Source organism: Pinus tabuliformis, chromosome 4_2, assembly GCF_031772625.1.
Source record: "Pinus tabuliformis cultivar Carrire ecotype Pingquan chromosome 4_2, CPIR1, whole genome shotgun sequence".
NCBI classification, from domain to species: domain Eukaryota; kingdom Viridiplantae; phylum Streptophyta; class Pinopsida; order Pinales; family Pinaceae; genus Pinus; species Pinus tabuliformis.
In genome coordinates this window covers 426211003-426230594 of record NC_142304.1, presented here as the reverse complement: position 1 = coordinate 426230594, position 19592 = coordinate 426211003, and the positions used below count along the sequence as shown (strand labels likewise).

The 19592-nt window shown below is 37.1% G+C and overlaps 1 protein-coding gene across 2 annotated transcripts in view; it reads right to left on the bottom strand.

Moving 5' to 3' along the window:
* The window catches only part of LOC149169778 (callose synthase 3-like), an 88490-nt gene extending 86293 nt beyond the window's left edge, over positions 1–2197 (bottom strand). For both annotated transcript variants that reach the window (XM_089428812.1, XM_089428813.1), the window contains exons 1-5: positions 2043–2197; positions 1803–1928; positions 1613–1681; positions 1248–1428; positions 1028–1139 (exon numbers count right to left, since the gene is read on the bottom strand). In XM_089428812.1, the coding sequence (XP_089284938.1) occupies positions 1028–1139; positions 1248–1428; positions 1613–1681; positions 1803–1928; positions 2043–2178 (624 nt within the window). In that variant the 5' untranslated portion in view covers positions 2179–2197. The remainder of the gene's footprint in view (positions 1–1027; positions 1140–1247; positions 1429–1612; positions 1682–1802; positions 1929–2042) is intronic.
* Positions 2198–19592: the final 17395 nt, after the last annotated feature.

Sequence of the window (19592 nt, the reverse complement as noted above, 5' to 3'; positions counted from 1 at the left end):
TAATGTCATGAGAGAATGCATATGGTAAATCACATTTCAATTTTTGTTGTCGACGCGTTTTGACAGATAGAAAACGTTTTGACGGCGTTTCTATGTGGATCATACCCGCTTCAATTTTGGAAACACAAAAAGGCTTTTCTAACGATTTCTGAAGACGTTTCCAGTAACTTAGAACAGCACACAAAAATTGCCCTTGACATACCCATAAGCAATCAAGAGCAAGGATAAATTCTCAGTTAAAAACCAATAGGGTTAATAAGATCAAATTCCTGACACAATTGTAAGTGTGAGTGAAAGTGAAAGAAACAAGGAGAATATGTCTTTAGTGAATAATAATTCAAAATAAGTGCATGAAAGCCAACCAAATTGCACCAGTATTTTCAAACTGATGTCCAACCATATTGGAATCAATCCAATCATACTCAATAAAAGAGCCTCTTTTATTCAAGGAATCCTAGTGCAAACTGGGAATGCTATTCTTTGTTTGTACACCAATTGTCCAGCACTGATGAAATTCACTACAAAAAGAGTTATCCAATTAAAATGAACGTGGGGCTTCTTGAAAAACTACACGGTTTTTCTCCAATAATAGAAAGAGGACATCGTTATAACAGGCTTAAGAACACGTCAACAAGATTACATGTTGAAAGTCAACTCATTTGGTTTAACCAATGCACCATCAACATATCAAGCAAACAAGAACAACCCAGCAACACTACTCTCACAAAAATGGCATTATTTTAATTGGAAGATATTATAGTCTACAATAGAAATGGGATTGAACACAAACAACAAGGTCAAGTTCATAAGTTGTTCAATTTTACACCAAAATGTACAAATGTAGCTTTTGCCAAAATCTATACTACATAGCACACTAATTTTGGAGGAAGGAACAAAAGTAAATTTACATGATCACTGTATAGACAAAATCTCAAAAAATCATGCGGATTCCTAAGACAAGCAAATACATTTTATTCCCTCAATGCATTGAGAAACAAAACACATCTGCAAGACGAAGGTAACTTACCTGGTCAAGATCATTAACTGCTTTGACAAGCACAGAATAATAAACCTTATTAGTTTTATCCTTCTCCCTCTCTTCTACTTCATCAATGTAGGCAACACGTAGAGATGGGTATCTGTAAGAAAGGTCCAAGTTTTAAACAATTGATTACTTAATATCAACAAACTCACATAAGTAGCAAATTAGAACCAAATAGAATCTCAATGGAAATATTCCAATTTACGTCTTCATAAGTTTTAAAATGTCTGAGTAATTCCGCTCATTAGATCTCTTCTGTGCACCATAATTTTGACAGGAAACAACATATGTAAATTTCATGTCAGCAACTGCCTCTAGCTGTGATTGTTGGGTCTTGTCTTGCTCCTTAGGTGCAAAAGCAACAGCCTTGTAGCCTTTCAAAATATCTGCCGAACAAAAGCAAATGTGAAAAACATAATTTCTCATACAATATTATGAAAAACTTCAGAAGCAATGTTTGTAACAGAACCAGATAAGACAATTTCATAATCACTTGCAATCCTAGGGTCAATTGACCTGAAAATTCTTAGGATCAAGAAGATTCCAAAAGATTTATAAACAGTTCCGTACCATCTGGTTTTGCCGTATCTAGAAAAGATTGCAGTTCCAAGGCCTTTCTATAGTACATCATTCCTCTGACTGCCAAAACAAGAGTATAGAAAACCATATGTACAATCAGGAAGCAACGAATTAAGTCACAATTTTCTTAAGACTATAATTTCAACTTGTCTAAACATTTGCTCATATACATCTCTCAAACCTGTCCTCGTGAGAGTTTGCCCTCGATTAGATGCCCAGTGACGAAGATCTTCTATTTTATCAGGGTCATTCAAGACCTGTTCCTCACTATCGCATTGTACACGTTCTAGAAAATTTTTCCATTCATCTGTTTAAAAATGTTAAAAAACAAAAAAAAAAATGAATGAACAGACTCTGATCTGGATTGACATCATCAAAACTAAACACTCTGAACCATATAAACAGCCTAGTATATACCAACCTGGATAAATCTTCTGCAAATAGAAAACTATGGAAACGCCATCTTCATTCTCCTCCTGAAGTTCATCCAATGAATACAGAACTTCTTCTTTATAATAAGGAGTTAAGACACTGGAAGACAGTAGTCGAACAGACATTATCTCCAATTGCCCAACATAAAGGACTCCTCACAACCGAAAAAAATTCATTTCAGCAGATATCAATCATGTTTACCACAAGACAATTTCAATTTCCAAAGAAGAAAAAAATTGATTACAAGTATATGTTAGTTATAAACTTATGGTGCACCTTTTCATATCCCACAAATTAGAAAACTGAAGTATAGCCATGTTTACAACTGAAAATGCACAATACACATCTGAATTATTAGACAGACATAATATATATCACAGTCAGTCAGCTATAAAACCTGCAATCCTGCATTGTTCAGAAAGAAAGAAACAAGCAAATTATCCTAATCTCTAATAGGTACCACCGTAATGTGGCAGAGCACAAGGTAATTTTTCGTAGCAAAAGAAAATAAAATAAATCAATAAAAGGAGCAAAGGAGTAAATAGACAGCAAGTAGAGATTGTGTTATGATAAAATATATAAAAATAATATAAATAACAATCATAATAATAATTAGTTGCTGATAAGGCATGTCTTTGAGGACATGACCATTCATGAAGGGGCACCTGCCTAGGTATATAAGTGGGCCCTCATTTGTAACCACAACATCTCATATGAATTATTGTATATACTATTCAATATATATTTCTATCCTCAGTGGATGTCTTCATATTCCAAGTGTTCTGGAGTATTTAACTCGTGTTTGTACGAACTTTGTTCGTAACAGATTGATTTTGTGGAAAAAGGGAGATTAATTGAGCTTGATTCAGACAACATAGACCAAAGTAAAGGTTCTGCTGGAAATAAAGTAGCCATGGTCAGCATTTTCATGAAGAAATGAAATAAGAAAAATTATTTTTAAATTAATAACCCCACAAGTGTCAAGTCGGCCTGGCCCCTTGGAGGCACCTAATCGACCCCGCTTTTGAAGACTATATATATGAGAGCTCTCCCTCTCATTTGCACATCAAATCATCTCAAGTTTGATCTCTGTTCAAACGAAACTAGAAGGAAGAAAAGGACAAAAAACAGAAGGATTAAAAAGGATGTGGCTTGGCACTTGTGGAAGGTCTCTCTTGTACTAGTTAGCTGTTATTTTGATGTTTTTGTTTCTGCATGGATTGATGAACATTGACTCTCTCTTATAAGAAAAGATTTCTGGGTTTTCCCCTTGTGGTTTTTGCCCTGGCCTCAGGGTTAATTATCTATGTCTCTTGTCTCATTGTCGCATTGTTATTTTTACTGCTCTTCTGTGACTAATGGTTGAAATTTTCTCATGTATAACTGCTTGATGCTATTGAATGTTATATGTAATTGATGCTAATAAATCATTGGAAGTGGTTATCGTCGAAGAAAATTGCTCTAGCCTGTTTCTACTAGAAATATTAGCATGGTATCAGAGCTTGGACTGAAGAGCAGCATTGGGATCATTGGACATATCTCTTGTTCTACCCTCTCTCAAGGAGATCTGGAAGGCTGAATAGAAGCAAAGTCACCAATTTCATTGCAAACCTGAGGCAACATACCTTGCAGATCTGTGGAAATTTGTGAGCTCTGAGGCACAAATTCTTGTGGAATGATGCTAGGTCTAAAACATAAATCTCTGTGGAATGATGCTAGTCCTAAGGCACTTTATCTCTATGGATAGAGAGCACAAATCTGAGGCTCCATTAGTGCTGTAAACAGTGCAGATTTGAGGCTCCAATAGCCCTATGAACAGTGTGGATCTGAGGAACCAATAGCCTTGTGAAATGTGAGGTCTGAGGCACTCTTATCTCTGCAACTTAGGCTGAATTCTGTGGCACTCCTTTTGTGGTTCATGTGAGCTACCTGCGGCATCATATCTCTGTTATACGATATACCTGTGGCACCTATTTTCTATGGAAAGTTGCAGACTTGAGGTTGCGGACCTGAGGCATCTAGTTTATGTGGAAATTTGCAAACCTGAGGCACTTGTTATCCGTGGAAACCATGTGTACCTGAAGCACTTTATCAATGTGGAATTACACAAAATCTGAGGCAAATATCTATGGAACCTTGCGAAGTTTACAAGGAAATTACACTGTGGAATGATGTGAAGCCTAAGGCTATATATAACTATGGAAATGTGTGAATTAAAAAACTGTGTTATATCTCTGTGAAAGAAAGATTGTGATCAGAGTTATAATGTATCTGAACTCTCTGGGGTGAGTATTATCATCTAAACTACTCTGTGGTAGGCATCCGAGTTGAGATCCAAGAGACCTGAGCCTCTTCTCTGTGGAAATCTCAGTGACAAGTCCAAAGTTTACTAAATCGTCTATGTAACAATGCTTGATGTTTGCCTTTCTCTGATCTGAGTCTACGGTGAAAAGTCTAAGCTCCCTCGTGCAATGATCAAACCTGAATGAGGTCTCAAGTTTGTCATCTCTGTTATGATGATTACAGTCCAAGCTCATCTTTGTGGCACAAGTCCGTGAAGGATTCAGATCTATGGTGTGACCATGATACTGCTTGTAGTAGACTCTCTTCTATACATTAAAAAAGGATGAATTACACTACAAAGAATCTGACCATATTGATCTGGAATATATTCTTTTGTTTATGAGTTATTGCCCTTATGAGAAGAACAGAAGTTGTATTAGAACAAAGTTTGTCTGAAGTGATGGATACCAAGTTGCAAGTCTGCAAATGATGTCAGAACATTACCTTGGAATCTCAAGTATTGAAGAAGGCCTGCAAGCTTCTTTAAAAAGGGTCTGATAAATCTAAGATGTCTCTTCAAGCCTGAAAGACCAAAGGACTAAGAACTTACATCAATATTTGTGTATATGCTTAAGACCTTTATGATATTGCAAATGGAAATACTGCTCATTGCAAGCGTATAGCTTTGGACATTGCAAGTATATGCAAAGTTGCTAAGACATATCAAGAGGTTGAATCTCCTCTTCAAATCCTGAAGGCTGATCAAATTATAAGCAGAATACATCTTCTGACATCTTGCTGAAAGATCGAGACTTTATGGCATTGCAAAATCTAGGGTTTGGAAGACTGAATGTCTAACCAGATTCTTGGAATGTTTTGGGTTTGTAAAACTTTAGTAAGGGTTTGAAAAGGAAAACCCTAGGGTCTGAGGACAAAACCCTAGGACTGATCATTCACAATATTGATATTGAAAACAAGAATGGTGAAGTTGAATGCAAGGATGAGTGGGTTTGTAAACCCTAGACTAACCTTGAAGGTAGCCTTGGGCTTATGGATTGTTTGCTTCCACTTGAAAGAAGAAACACTAGTTCCTAGGAGTAATGGCATCTTGATGATGAGCTTGATTTGTTGGTTGGATGCAAGAAGGCTAGAAGATTGAGACGGAGATGACATGTTCTCAAAAGATATGTATCTTGTATCTTTCTTTAAATCATTACTATTGTTGATACTCTTCTTGTCCTTGTGTATCTTGTTTGGTTATATTTGTTCTTTCATTGCCTCCTAGTGAGGATTGCACGTACATAGTGAAGACTGCCAAGTCTGTCGCAATTGATGGAATAACAAAGTGACAAAAAGACTCGTGATTGGATGAGCTCTAGACTCAAAGGGAGCAGACAAGATCAGCTTGATTGAAGCATGTTTTTGATCTATGTAACTTCTATGATAAAGATCGCTAGAAGTTTTGAAGAACAATGTTGATCTGAATGTAGAAGATGAGCCTGTAATTATTCTGCTATGTATTGATAATATGTTTTTGACAAGGGCTGAGCACTTCTGTATAAGAGGAAGTCATTTTCATAAAGACATAATCCTTGTTGTGATTTGGCATAATGGACTACAAGTCCATTGACATCTCCATGATGAAAAATTTGAAGACTTTGTTGTTGATACTCTGATTGGCTCATTGAACTATCTGTTGCATATTCTGCTTGGGCTAAATGCACTGAAAAATGGAAAGAGCACTTATGGATGATGCTTTGCTATAATATCATGACTGCAGAACTCTGTTGCACAGTTGAAGCTGAATGAATAACTAATTGTTCAGCCTATTGTTGTCTGTTGGATTGTTTGATCAAGTGTTGAAATCCACCATGGATACTTTTCTGCTATTGAGCAGGTTGTTGATGTTTGCTTATGTGAGAAGCCTAGAATAGCTGAGAACCCTCTCTTGGAGAAAGAGAGAGACCATTGATTGTATAGCATCATGAATCTTCCTTGGGCTGTAGCTAAGAGGCCATAGATTATGGTCAGAAAGATTGTCACTCCCTTAGGTCAGTTGACCGAGAGACCATTGAGTAGCCTATTGTTGTCCCTGTTTTCGGGAATCAAATGTGTAGTGATGGGATTTCCAACCATCCTCATATTGAGGTTGGTTAATGCTTACTGCCTGGAGCCTCCTGATGTCATTTCTCGTGGATAAGAAATAGAGAGTTGAGGGAGATTCGCTTGAGAAGGTTGAGTCTAGACAGGAGCTTGGTTCTGCGGCATGCTTAGGTCAGTTGACTAAGAGACCAATGAGTTTGGTAAGGGACAATGATTCTGTGATCTCTCCTTTAGGCAGTTATTAAGAGACCTATGGATTTGTCGGGGAGATTGATCTTGAGTTTCCTTCCTTGGGTCATTGATTGAGAGGCCAATGAGTTTGCCAAGGAAGGATGAGTTCTCTCCCGTGGGTCGTGGACCGGGAGACTATATAGTCTGGGAATGATATAGGGATTCCTCCCTTGAGTCGTGAAACGAGAGACCTTGTTTATGGTCAGGAAGATGGACCCTGTGTAACCATTGCATATGGTTGGAGAGTTTGGCCTCATAAATGATATTGATTGATGGGATGTGCTTGATGCTATGTATCTTTCCTTATGATGAGCCGTGTACATTTGATCTCTCCCTTCAGGGGTTGGTGAGAGACCTATAAATTGGTCAAGGAGGTTGATCTTGAACGAGAGCGAGAATTGTACATCTGATCTATCCATTGGGTTGTTATTGAGAAACCTATGGTTTGGTCGGCGAGATTGATATTGAAAGAGAATGAAAAGTATCTCCCTAGCTAGGAGGGAGAGTTGGAAATATAGTAGCCATGGTCGATATTTTCATCCAGAAAGGAAATAAGAAAAAATAAATTTAAATTAATAACCCCACAAGTGTCAAGTTGACCCCCATTTATCAAGACGGCCTCGCCCCTTGGAGTCACCTAATCAACCCCCCTTTTGAAGACTATATATATGAGAGCTCTCCCTCCCATTTGGACATCGAATAACCTCAAGTTTGATTTCTGTTCCAGCAAACTTAGAAGGAAGAAAAGGACGAAAAACAAATGGATGAAGAAGTATGTGGCTTGGAACTTGTGGGAGGTCTCTCTTGTACTGGTTAGTTATTATTTTGATGTTTTTGTTTCTAGATGGATTGATGAACATTAACTCTCTCTCATAAGGAAATATTTCTAGGTTTTCCCCTTGTGGGTTTTTCCCTGGCCTCAGGCCTAATTTCTGTGTCTCTTGTCTCATTTTTATTTTTACTGCTCTACTGTGATTAATGGTTGAAATTTTCTTATGTATAATTGATTGATGATATTGAATGTTATATGTAATTGATGCTAATAAATCATTGGAAGTGGTTATCATTGAATAAAATTGCTCTAGTTTGTTTCTAATAGAAATATCAATAGGTTCAAATGTAGAACATGGTATGAGGATGTCCTTTCGCAAATGCCCTTGGCTAAGAGGGCCAACAAGAGTGAAAGCAAGTGCTCCTTGTTGAAGCACTCCAAATAGCCAAGGTCAATGAGTTGTTGGTAGAGGAGAGGAAACTAGAGTAGTCATTTGCCTACTCCTATGTCACAACATTCATTGAACTCAAACCTTGTGGTTCGTAATTCGGTGAACCTCTAAAAAATTTTGAAACTCGTCCAGGTTTTTCGAACTTCAAGATTGAACCTAGGCAAATTCAAACTGGTTCAAATTCAAACCTGAAAATGAATTTAAAGGTGAATTTAAACGAATTTTTTAAGAGCTTTGAAATAAAAATCGTTTAGGGTTTTTCATCTTTCCATGGTAAAAATCAAGTTGTAGAAAAAATTGGAATGTGCACAATCTTCTTTCCACGCTGAACACGATTATCATTTTACTGCTTTCTGACATGAGTGCATTTTCAACTAAGCTCAAGTGGCTTGCTTCGAGGTCAGCAACGAGCTACAATTGTTGTACGATTATACCAACAATGGAGGTGATGATGGGCATGATGAAGGTGAGGCAAGAGTGAGCAGACGAAGTCGTTTAGAAAAATGCATAGATGAAAAACGAGTAATATATAATTTCATAACTAACAATATGTGCATTTTCTTGCAACTTTGTTAGTAGATTTGTGTTAGACAATTGCTTCTTTGAAGAGGATAGTTGCAATAGAAGAAATTAGAAAATTACGAAGATAACTCCTATCGTGACCTTATTCACATTATAATTTGAATGCTCTTAGATTCTTAATGCATTCCTTTACATCTCGAGTTCAAGGCATTTGTATGATGTGAAATTTGCCCTTTTAATCTATTGTAACAAAGATGCAGGAGACCCCAATCATAAGGCAATACCCCCTTCATATACCAGCAATCGATCCATTTCCGTGGACTTATGGTTATGCTCACAATCATCTATGGAAAGCGTTCATTATTAGTGTAGTTCACATAACACCGTAACCAATCAAAAACTCAGGGTACAAAGAAATATACGAGAAGCCCGACCAACGGACGTCGGTCCCACTCCGACGCATAAGACCGGACCTCAAATAGAATTACACCCGCATCTATAAACTTTCGGGTCCGTGTATTTCAAACCCTTTCCGCAGCGATTAAATCTCCACCGTTGATCCTTTTCTGATCCAATGGTTTACACTTCACCCGATCTGAGCAAACAGTTCGCTCGATCTCAACCGTTCAATCAACCCCGCTTGATCTGACGGTTGATATTGATATCGGGTGGATAACTTGCGAGATGGTTAACCGCCCGATAAAGTGGTTTTCTCTCTCTCCTCCGCTACTACATGTCGATTGATGAATGGTATCGGGTGACCAGCCCTAAATACCACTTACCACTTTAGTGTCGCCCGATATTTCGCTTACTATTTATGGAAACCTCCTTCCACCGATTAACTAACTCCGCGATATGCAATTTGCGATTAATTCTGGACTGTCGATCTGGCTTCCGATCCGACGGTTGACGTTAAATCGCAAGATCGCAATTGCTATGTCTCCACAGCTGGTTCCGATAACTCCGAAGGTTTTCTGTCGATCCGATATTTCGGCAATTGCTCATCACAATCGTCCAAGGCCTGAGGTTTGCCCTTCTTAAAACAAAGTTGCCAATGCGATGTGAAGGACTCTGATCTCCGCTGTTAATCTTGTTCGTTGATCTATGAGATCCAACGGCCCCTGTGCATTACTCTTCACCTCTTTATTCCGTCTCTTTACTTGATTTCGTTCAATATTGTTGGACTTACGCCTTTCGCAGGTTTCCTCTGCCATACTCCATTTTCACACATGACATTCATATATAACAGTAAGCTATGATATCTTTGAAGCAGGCTCAGCTACTGTTATAACACTAAGGACCCCAATTATGCTTTGAACGTTGCGATTTATAACTTAAGGCATACAAACAGAGAAGGATGCTTCAGTTGTTCCGCAGGCAACTATACAGAGGCAAGCAAAGGATTTCAATAAAAACAACACATTCACGCACACTGAATCATTTTATTCAATACAATAAGTTTACAGAGTCTCAGCCCTCTGGCTCGATTACAACAATAAAAGACCCTGTTTCAATCTTGAAATCCTTGCTCTCTCTTACTCGATTCTAACCTAGCTAACCTCTAGCTAACCTATCCAACCTCTGAATTATACAAAAAGATCACAATTTATACAAAAGTGGATTCATGAACCAATTCTGGTTCAGATCCAGAAATCTCTCACTCTCTCCTAAAGAATCTCTTCAACTCCACTCTTTTCTAAACAAATGCTAAATCAAGCTTTCAAATTCCTCATATCCTATTCAAACCAAATAAATCTAATTGTTTGGCCCAATGTGGAAAAAGTCGAAGTCGGGATTAATTCGGCAAGGGTCCAAAAGTTGAAAAACTCGTCAAAGTCGGGAGTTTTTTTGAAAAAGTTGGCAAAAAGTCGGCAAAATTAAAAAACCACAAAATTATTCATTTTTTTTAAATTTTTTTTAACATCTAGAGTATCCACAACATCAAATAAATGCATTTCCACATAAACATGTAAAGAAAGCTAATATATAATATGTATATGAAATCTAATGCTACATCACATATCAAAATAGTGAATCAACTCCTGAATTTTGAGTCCTGTCCGAGTCTCAACTCTCAAGAGTCAAAATATCAACAAAAAATATAATAAATGTATATCATGAGTCATCTAAAAGTCATCAAGTAATCAGTCACTGAGATCCTCTTCCCCTTTTAATTTTTGTTTCCGCTAATTGTATTAAGAAATAAGTCATGCATTTATTCAGTAGATTGTAATTTGCTTGGGTAATAAGGTGTCAGGTGGTAGGTCCAATGAAAATTAACAGTGAGTATCACAATAGATGTGAAAATTAACGCTTGGTGAATCCAAGCTGCTTATTTTCTGAGAAAACAGTAGATGTTAGATTATTAGCCTAGCCTTGGCATCTATTATTCAAAAACTCTTGGAGGTAAAATCCACTTCTGATACATAACCTTTCCCCACATTTATAGGGAATTCACCACTAAAGAATATTCCCTTTCAAAACGTGCTCTCATTGCAGGAAGGATCTTTGTTGTCACAAGATTTCACAGGTACTTTGTTCCTGTCTGAAAAATGGGTTCTTTTCTGAGGCACTGGTTTTGTTTTTTTTGGACAGATTGTTGCTATTTGATCTTCATTACCTCCTCTTTGTTGTTTCTTCTGGAAGCATTCAACAACTGTAACAATGTTTTTGATGGTGTGGGGTTCTTTCTACGGAAGATTGTTGTATGCCTGTCCTTTTGGTACTTTTGTAATCTTTTGAAGGGGCAGTGGTTGTTAGAGTCTGGATCACTGAAAGCCTAGAGGCTTAGCCAATGTATACTTTGCTTTCTAACTAGAAATATGAAGTATAAAGATTTGTTTTTCCTTGGAAAACAAAAACATATCTTAACCTCAAAACTAACAGATTACAAATGAGACTGCTATGCTCGCAAGAAGTATGACAAACAATACAATGCAATAACTTGAAAATGCATGGATGAAAGCTTCAATTTACAGTTTTTTCACCTTTGTGGCCTCTTTATCCGCGGCCTGGGAAGGGAGGAAGATTTTTTGGGTCGACTCCCGAGAAGGGAGGAAGACTTTTTGGGTCGACTCCCAATTAAATCGGGAGTATAAGGAAAAAATTGCGATTTTTTCGTTTGTGAAAAAGTCGCCAAAAAGTCGGGGGATTAAATCGTTTAGTTCAAAAAATCGCGTTTTTAGGATTAAATCGGGATTTTTTGCAAACTTTTTCCACACTGGTTTGGCCTGATCTCCACACAGGGAGGATCAATCAGCCACTATACCCTTTTTCTCATATTTTACAATAAATAAACACTCTCATACATTTAAATAAATAAAATTAACTAAACTATTGTCTTCCAACCCTTTGTTAGTCACAACATGTGATCATGCCATCACATTGCTGACTAGGCCTGAATGCTCCTGCATCAGACTCCCAAAGTTGAAAGTTTTCATGACCTCCTGGTCATGTGTTTCTTCTATTGATCATCCAGTATCCCAAACTTTGTAACTGGTCATCACTTTCATCATGCTGCTGATTCAATTCTTCTGCCACTGTCACTTCTATTCTTCCAGATTTCCAAATCTTATTTTGCTGCTGTCCTCTTTCCTTACTGATACAAATTCCTTTTGTTAATTTCTCTTCCTTGTTGTCCCTCTTCTTCACTGACTTCATCTTCCACAATTTCTCAATTTCCTCCTTACCATTTGTTCTTAACTGAACTCCACTGACATCTGCCTGTTGTAGATTCTCCAATTCTTCTTCACCTCTGTCATTTACAAACTGTTGTTTGTATTCTACAGCTTCCCCTCCATTATCATTAAAGATAATCCTTTCCTCTATGTTATCAGGTTCATCTAATAATCTTTCCAGAAAAATACAAATTCCTTCATATTCAATAAGCATGTCATTTTCATATGACTCCTCCTTCCTGTACAAGACAGAATTTCCATCACAATTGTCAGATTCAAAATAACTATGGGCTTCAATCTTCATAGGTAATTCTGCCATCAAATCTTTATATTGTCCTTCTACAAAAGTTATGAAACTGTCATCAATTCTCATTCCAATACTTTCCTCTGCATTACACAGTGTTCCTTGTTCTGACACAAGACTATCATTCAACAGTTCAATAGCTAGGATTTCTTGGAGCATATCATTGTGAATTATCCTTTCATCCTCTATACTTATACCATTGCAACAAAATGATGTTGTTTTATCTTTTCCTACAAAAGAAACAGAATTTTGGTTTTCTAAAGTTTCTTCATGGTTTACAGATTCATAAAAATAATCCACTTTAAAATCACAGAATTCCTGAACTTCTGCATCTGTCAACATCATCATATATTCCTTCACAATTTCTATAATACTTTCATTTTGATTCTCTACTGAAGATATTTCATTCTGGCTATCATCACAAACTTTCATTTTCTTATCTTCAGCTTCTTTAATCATGACAATTTCCCTGTCAATACCATCATTCTCAAGATTATTAAATACATGCTCAAAATATCTTTTTGTTTCAGCCATCTCTTCCAGTAATCTCACTTCTTCATCAACATGCATAAGCACATTGTCCAATTGTTGTTCATCGCTTGTCAAACCTGAAAACATACACAACATGTTAGTTTCAAAATTACAAGGCTCTTCATTTGAAGCCTCTGTGAGCAGCTCCTCATGCTTCTCTGAACTATTCTGATAGTTCACTAAGTTATTGAGAAATTCTTCCTCAACATCTCTAACTTCTTCCTCATTAAAGAAAACTTCTGGGACTGCAACTTCTTGACTATGCTTGGCAACTTCATCATAAGTTTGTAGAATACCTTTCTGTTCTACACAACTTCCTCCAACACTCAATTTATCCAAATAAGACAACAATGCCTCCTCCTCTTCTATGATAAGTCTTTGATCTTTCAAAGATTTCCTTGACTTAACTTCTTCAGCTGAGTTCTCTGTGTCAACTTTTCTTCTCTTCATTTCACAAATCTGCAATGCATCTGTTTCCTTTCCTTTTTCCATTTCCCATTGGTCTTCTATCCATGCTAAAATTCCTTCAAATATGATCCAATAAGTTTTCACTAAGAGAAGACACAACCATTCAGCCATACCTTTTAATTTCTTCCACCAATTGAAGCCTTGAAAGTCTTTATGCATCTCCTTTTGTGTTTGTCTTGCCTTTGCCTCTTTCACCTTTTCATACACAGGTTCAAATTCATTAAGCTGCATACCTGCAATTTTACATTCACAGAAATAGTTAATCCCAAAAATATGAGATCCTCTTGTCTGTGACGATGCTACCAGCACATTCCTCTCATTCTGATCTGCATAGATCAGTTCTTCGTCACTATCATCACTGTCTCCTTCCCCAAGGAGAGATCCTTTCTCTGGTTCACAAATGTATTCTACTCCTTCATCCTCAACTATTTGGAGTATTAATTTCTCAGCAAGCAACTCTCTGAAAGGCCATTTAACTCTTTTTCCCACATAAAATCCTTGTTTCCATTTTTCTCTAATTCTTTCAATACCAACTTCTTCAAGCGACTGAGTTCTATCTTCATCTCAGCCAACTCTGTGTTCCTTTCTTCTTTACTCATTCCTTTGAGTCCAACTGCTTCAGCACTCTTTTTCCTCTGCTTCTGACTTTCCTCTGTACCCCTGTCATGACTATCAATAGTCAATTCCATTTCTTCCTTTGGTGAACTTTCCTTGTTCACTAGTGAGCTGCAACTAGCCTTTTTCATCGGTAACAAGTCTCCTTCATGCCTCACCAAACTTTCCTGAGTTTAGCCTTTTGGCACCTATTGGTTCTTTCCTCGAACCTTTCACTGACTAACAATTCTACCCAGCACTCCTCTTGTTGGAATTGTTATCTTCTACCCACAATCATAATTGTGGAGCTGCCTCAACAACTTCTACCCAACCACAGTTGGAAGTTGTTCTCAGCTTCTCTCGAACACTCCTTGCTTTAGGCTCTGCATCTTCAATTGCTCACTTCCTTCTTTCATTCAGTAATTTCATTTACTGTCAGGTACTGTCACCTTTACTCATCTGAGAGTTCTTCTTGCTCTATCTTCTTTAACATAGCTCATATGCTATGATGCTCATACAACTCGTTCTACCTTTTAGCAATTCCACTACTTCTATTGACCTGCACAATCTTGTCTCAAGATACATCAAAGTACCTTTCAAACCTGCAATATTTCTTCAAAGATGTCTTAAAACTAATTCCCATTCCATCAGTTAAATCTTTGCCAAAAGATTCATCTATTCACTCTTTCATTTAGACTTTCCATTCAAAAGACTCCATACAGCCAACAACTATTTCCCATTTTACTTTTTATAATGGACTCTTCAACTTTCAAGATCAATTAAGATTAGATCTGAATTTCAATTATTTTACCAATTCATGACAAACACTACCAATTCCTTCTGATAACCTATTGTAAGCAAATGTTGTCTTGCTTCTACAAATTCCAAAATTCATTCCTTGTAATGACTCTCTTTTCAGATCTAATGAATCCAACCTTCAGTCTAATTGTTCCTTTATCTATCGATATCATTGTCTTCAACAATTCTTTAAGCAATCCTCAATCATTCTCAGTTTTCACAAAATTCTTCAAATCATTTAAATGACTTCAATGCCATAGCAAACCACTCTTCTATTTAACTTTAACTTCTAAACCTTTCATTTCAATTTACCTTTTAAATCAAACCAATCATTCAATCAACTTACATGGAAATTTCATTTTCCTAAAAGGAAAACATCTTCTCCTTTGAAATTTCAATCCCTTGTTGTTCTTTAGACATTCAAACCACATCTCTGCAAAACCATCAAAATAAACATTCTTACCAAACCTTCATCAAAGATTCACTGCTTTCCCATTCTGATCTCAGTGTCCTTTGTAGTATGATCCCCATCTGTATCAAATTCACTTCAGTGCAATTATACATATGCTGGAATTAAAATTCAGTCTCTCAACCAATCTCTACAGAGCATTGATCTAGCTCTGATACCAAAAATGACGCAGGAAACCCCGATCACAAGGCAATCCCCCCTTCATATACCAACGATCGATCCATTTCCGTGGACTTATGGTTATGCTCACAATCATCTATCGGAAGCGTTCATTATTAGCATAGTTCACATAACACTGTAACCAATCAAAAACTCGGGATACAAAGAAATATACGAGAAGCCCGATCAACGTACGTCGGTCCCATTTCGACGCATAATATCGGACCTCAAATAGAAATACATCCGCATCTATAAACTTTCGGGTTCGAGTATTTCAAACCCTTTCCGCAGCGATTAAATCTCCACCGTTGATCCCTTTCTGATCTAACGGTTTACACTTCACCTGATCTGAGCAAATAGTTCGCTCGATCTCAACTGTTCAATCAACCTTGCTTGATCTGACGGTTGATATTGATATCAGGTGGATAACTTGCAAGATGGTTAACCGCCCGATAAAGCGGTTTTCTCTCTCTCGTTCGCTGCTACTTGTCGATTGATAAATGGTATCGGGTGACCAGCCCTAAACACCACTTACCACTTTAGTGCCGCCCGATATTTTGCTTACTGTTTATGGAAACCACCTTCCGCCGATTAACTAACTCCGCGATATGCGATTTGCGATTAATTTTGGACCATCGATCTAGCTTTCGATCCGACAGTTAACGTTAAATCGCAAGATCACAATCGCTATGTCTCCATAGTTGGTTCCGATGACTTCAATGGTTTTCCGCCGATGCGATATTTCGGCAATCGCTCATCACAATCGTCCAAGGCCTGAGGTCCGCCCTTCTTAAAACAAATTTGTTGATGCGATGTGAAGGACTCTGATCTCTGCTGTTAATCTTGTCCGTTGATCTATGAGATCCAACGGCCCCTGTGCATTACTCTTCACCTCTTTATTCCATCTCTTTACTTGATTTCGTTCAATATTGTTGGACTTACGCCTTTCGCAGGTTTCCTCTGCCATACTCCGTTTTCACACACAACATTCATATATAACAGTAAGCTATGATATCTTTGAAGCAGGCTCAACCACTGTTATAACACTAAGGACCCCAATTATGCTTTTGAACGCTGCGATTTATAACTTAAGGCATACAAACAGAGAAGGATGCTTCAGTTGTTCCGCAGGCAACTATACAGAGGCAAGCGAAGGATTTCAATAAAAACAACACATTCATGCACACTAAATCATTTTATTCAATACAATAAGTTTACAGAGTCTCGGCCCTCTGGCTTGATTACAACAATAAAAGATCCTATTTCAAGCTTCAAATCCTGACCCTCTCTTACTCGATTCTAACCTAGCTAACCTCTAGCTAACCTATCCAACCTCTGAATTATACAAAAAGATCACAATTTATACAAAAGTGGATTCATGAACCAATTCTGGTTCAGATCCAGAAATCTCTCACTCTCTCCTAAAGAATCTCTTCAACTCCACTCTTTTCTAAACAAATGCTAAATCAAGCTTTCAAATCCCTCATATCCTATTCAAACCAAATAAATCTAACTGTTTGGCCTGATCTCCACACAGGGAGGATCAATCAGCCACTATACCCTTTTTCTCATATTTTACAATAAATAAACACTCTCATACATTTAAATAAATAAAATTAACTAAACTATTGTCTTCCAACCCTTTGTTAGTCACAAAATGTGATCATGCCATCACATTGCTGACTAGGCCTGAATGCTCCTGCATCAAACAACCTTCTCTAATGGCATCCTTTGTCTATTCGATGACTCCAATAACTTTCTCGCACATGGTTTTCCTTCTACTTGTGCATTACTTATTACTTGCATTTGTAGAGGCTCCTTTTGGGTTCCAAGTTCCAATATTAAGTCTACACTGATAATAAACGAGTAGCGGAGACATTACTTCTTGCTAACATTTCTAGTCAAGATATAAAGGGTTTTAAAATGCCATAGGATGAGCAGATGATATTTCCGCCTCTTTTTAGATATGCAATATAGTAGTAAAGGCTTCCCCATATTTTCATCACAAAATGAGCTCAAAGATCAAGTTCACGTAGTCCATTTTTAGTATAAATTAAAAAGTAATTATACTTGGTATGAAATGGAAATTATTTTAATTTAAATTATACTTTATCGATATAATTATTTTCTCGCAGAAAGAAATCAGCCTCTGTCTCAGCGCGAGGGCTAGAGTGAGGTTGTTGGTACCAAGCCATCCCACGAGTATAATCACTCAAGAGTTCACAAGGCTCGAGGCCAATCCAACAATATTCATAGGCAAAATTCAAGAAGTCATTACAACAATATTTATCAAGGCATTATTGCTCATCTTGTCAGTAGCGAGGATTTGAACCTACGTGGGGATGATAAAAGCCATTCTGCCTAACAACCTGAGATAATGCCAATTGACGTTTTATCGATATAATTTATCCTAAATTTAAATTTAATTGATTGAAATGCAAATGATAATAAAAGTTATAATAAATTTTGTTGATATAATTTATTTTTAATTTTTAATTATTTTATTATAAGTAATTATGAACAATAAATTTATTATAAAAAAATTTATTTATAATATAAATTAAAAATTATTTATAATATAAATTAAAATTTATTATAAATAATATTAATATTTTAAATTATAATATACACCACCAATGGGTTACTAAAGGTAGACAAGCTTTGCTTACATAGAATGACATGGCCAAATAGTGAGATCTTCATATTATATCAATAGAGATTAGGATAGTAGCCATAAGTATTGTAGCCATCTTCCAGATTTTCAATATATATATATATATGTGTGTGTGTGTGTGTGTGTGTGTGTGTGTGTGTGTGTGTGAGAGAGAGAGAGAGAGAGAGTTTGTGCTTGCCATTTTTCCACACCATATCCTGATCCTAAATTTTCAAAAATCAGTGAAATCAAGACAAGATTACCCCTTATCTCCTCTCATCATATCTCTTGGTGGCAAATTGGTTACGTGAATTTCTCACTAAAGAGAAATTGGTATACTAAAAGGGGTACAGATACCTCGTGTTTTTAAAACCGGCCTAACTAACCGGTTACCGGTCTAACGGCCGGTCAGCAAGGCCACCGGTTGGAACCGGCTGAAAAACCCGGTCAGGAAGGCAATGTGGCGAAGTTTTGGCCCTAATCGGCCGGTTTAGTCAAACCAGCCCAATCCTAAACTGGCCGGTTACCTGCCATGCCAGCCTCCACCATTTGTATTGCTGGTTTGGCATGTGGTGTGAAGAAAGTTTGCTATGGAAACTAAAATTGTGTCACTCTATGGTTGAAATTTGCATTATGGTTACGTTACTCGGTAGCAGGGGATTCTTCATTACAAGTTTTTTTAAGGCATGTTGGACTGTACAAAACATAGACAGTGTACTGATTTCATGTCCGTTGTTCCACTATGGTATTGGCAGCCTGTAGGGCACGTTGAATTCCAACCAATTGAGGATGGTAAGTTTGGAGAATTCACAATTTAAAGGCTGTAAGTGCACTATGTCTGGTCCTGTTTCAACATCTTAGACAACCTGCAAATTTAACACCGTTTCCAGTAGTGAAGTATATCTCCAGGAATCATGTAACAAAATTCAAGTAGCAAATGTATCAACAGAAAGAACACTCCAGTACAATGTTTCTTTTCAGATTATAAATGAATTCTGGTTGAACCTGATTTCATGCCTAGATCATCCTTCGGCCAAGCAGCCAAAAGACTAGAAATAATCTCCAGTAAACATGTAACAACAATCAAGTAGCAAAATGTATCAGCAGAAAGAGCGCTCCAGCAGAATGTGTTCTCTAGTTTAGAAAGAATACTGGTTGAACCTGATTTCATGCCTAGATCATCCTTGGGCCTAGCAGCCAAAAGACTAGAAACAATGGTCGCAGTCACCTTTCAGAATGTAACAAAGAATACTTTGAGCTTGTCTAAGGGAACACCTCACCTCTTATTGCTCACAATTTGGTTATAGTAAAACTTAAAAGGTAAGCTCAAATATTAAAGGAAAAGGAATAATCAACCCTTCTATAGATACTGTATGCTCAGTCCTGTTCCTGGCAGCAGAATTACAGAGGGTGCATGATTTTGGAACATTTTTGTGGTTATGGTTATATATATATTCCCAACCTTCTTTCGTGTTTAAGGGCTGACCTAAGACAAGATGCGGGAATGTTTGAGAAGACATATAG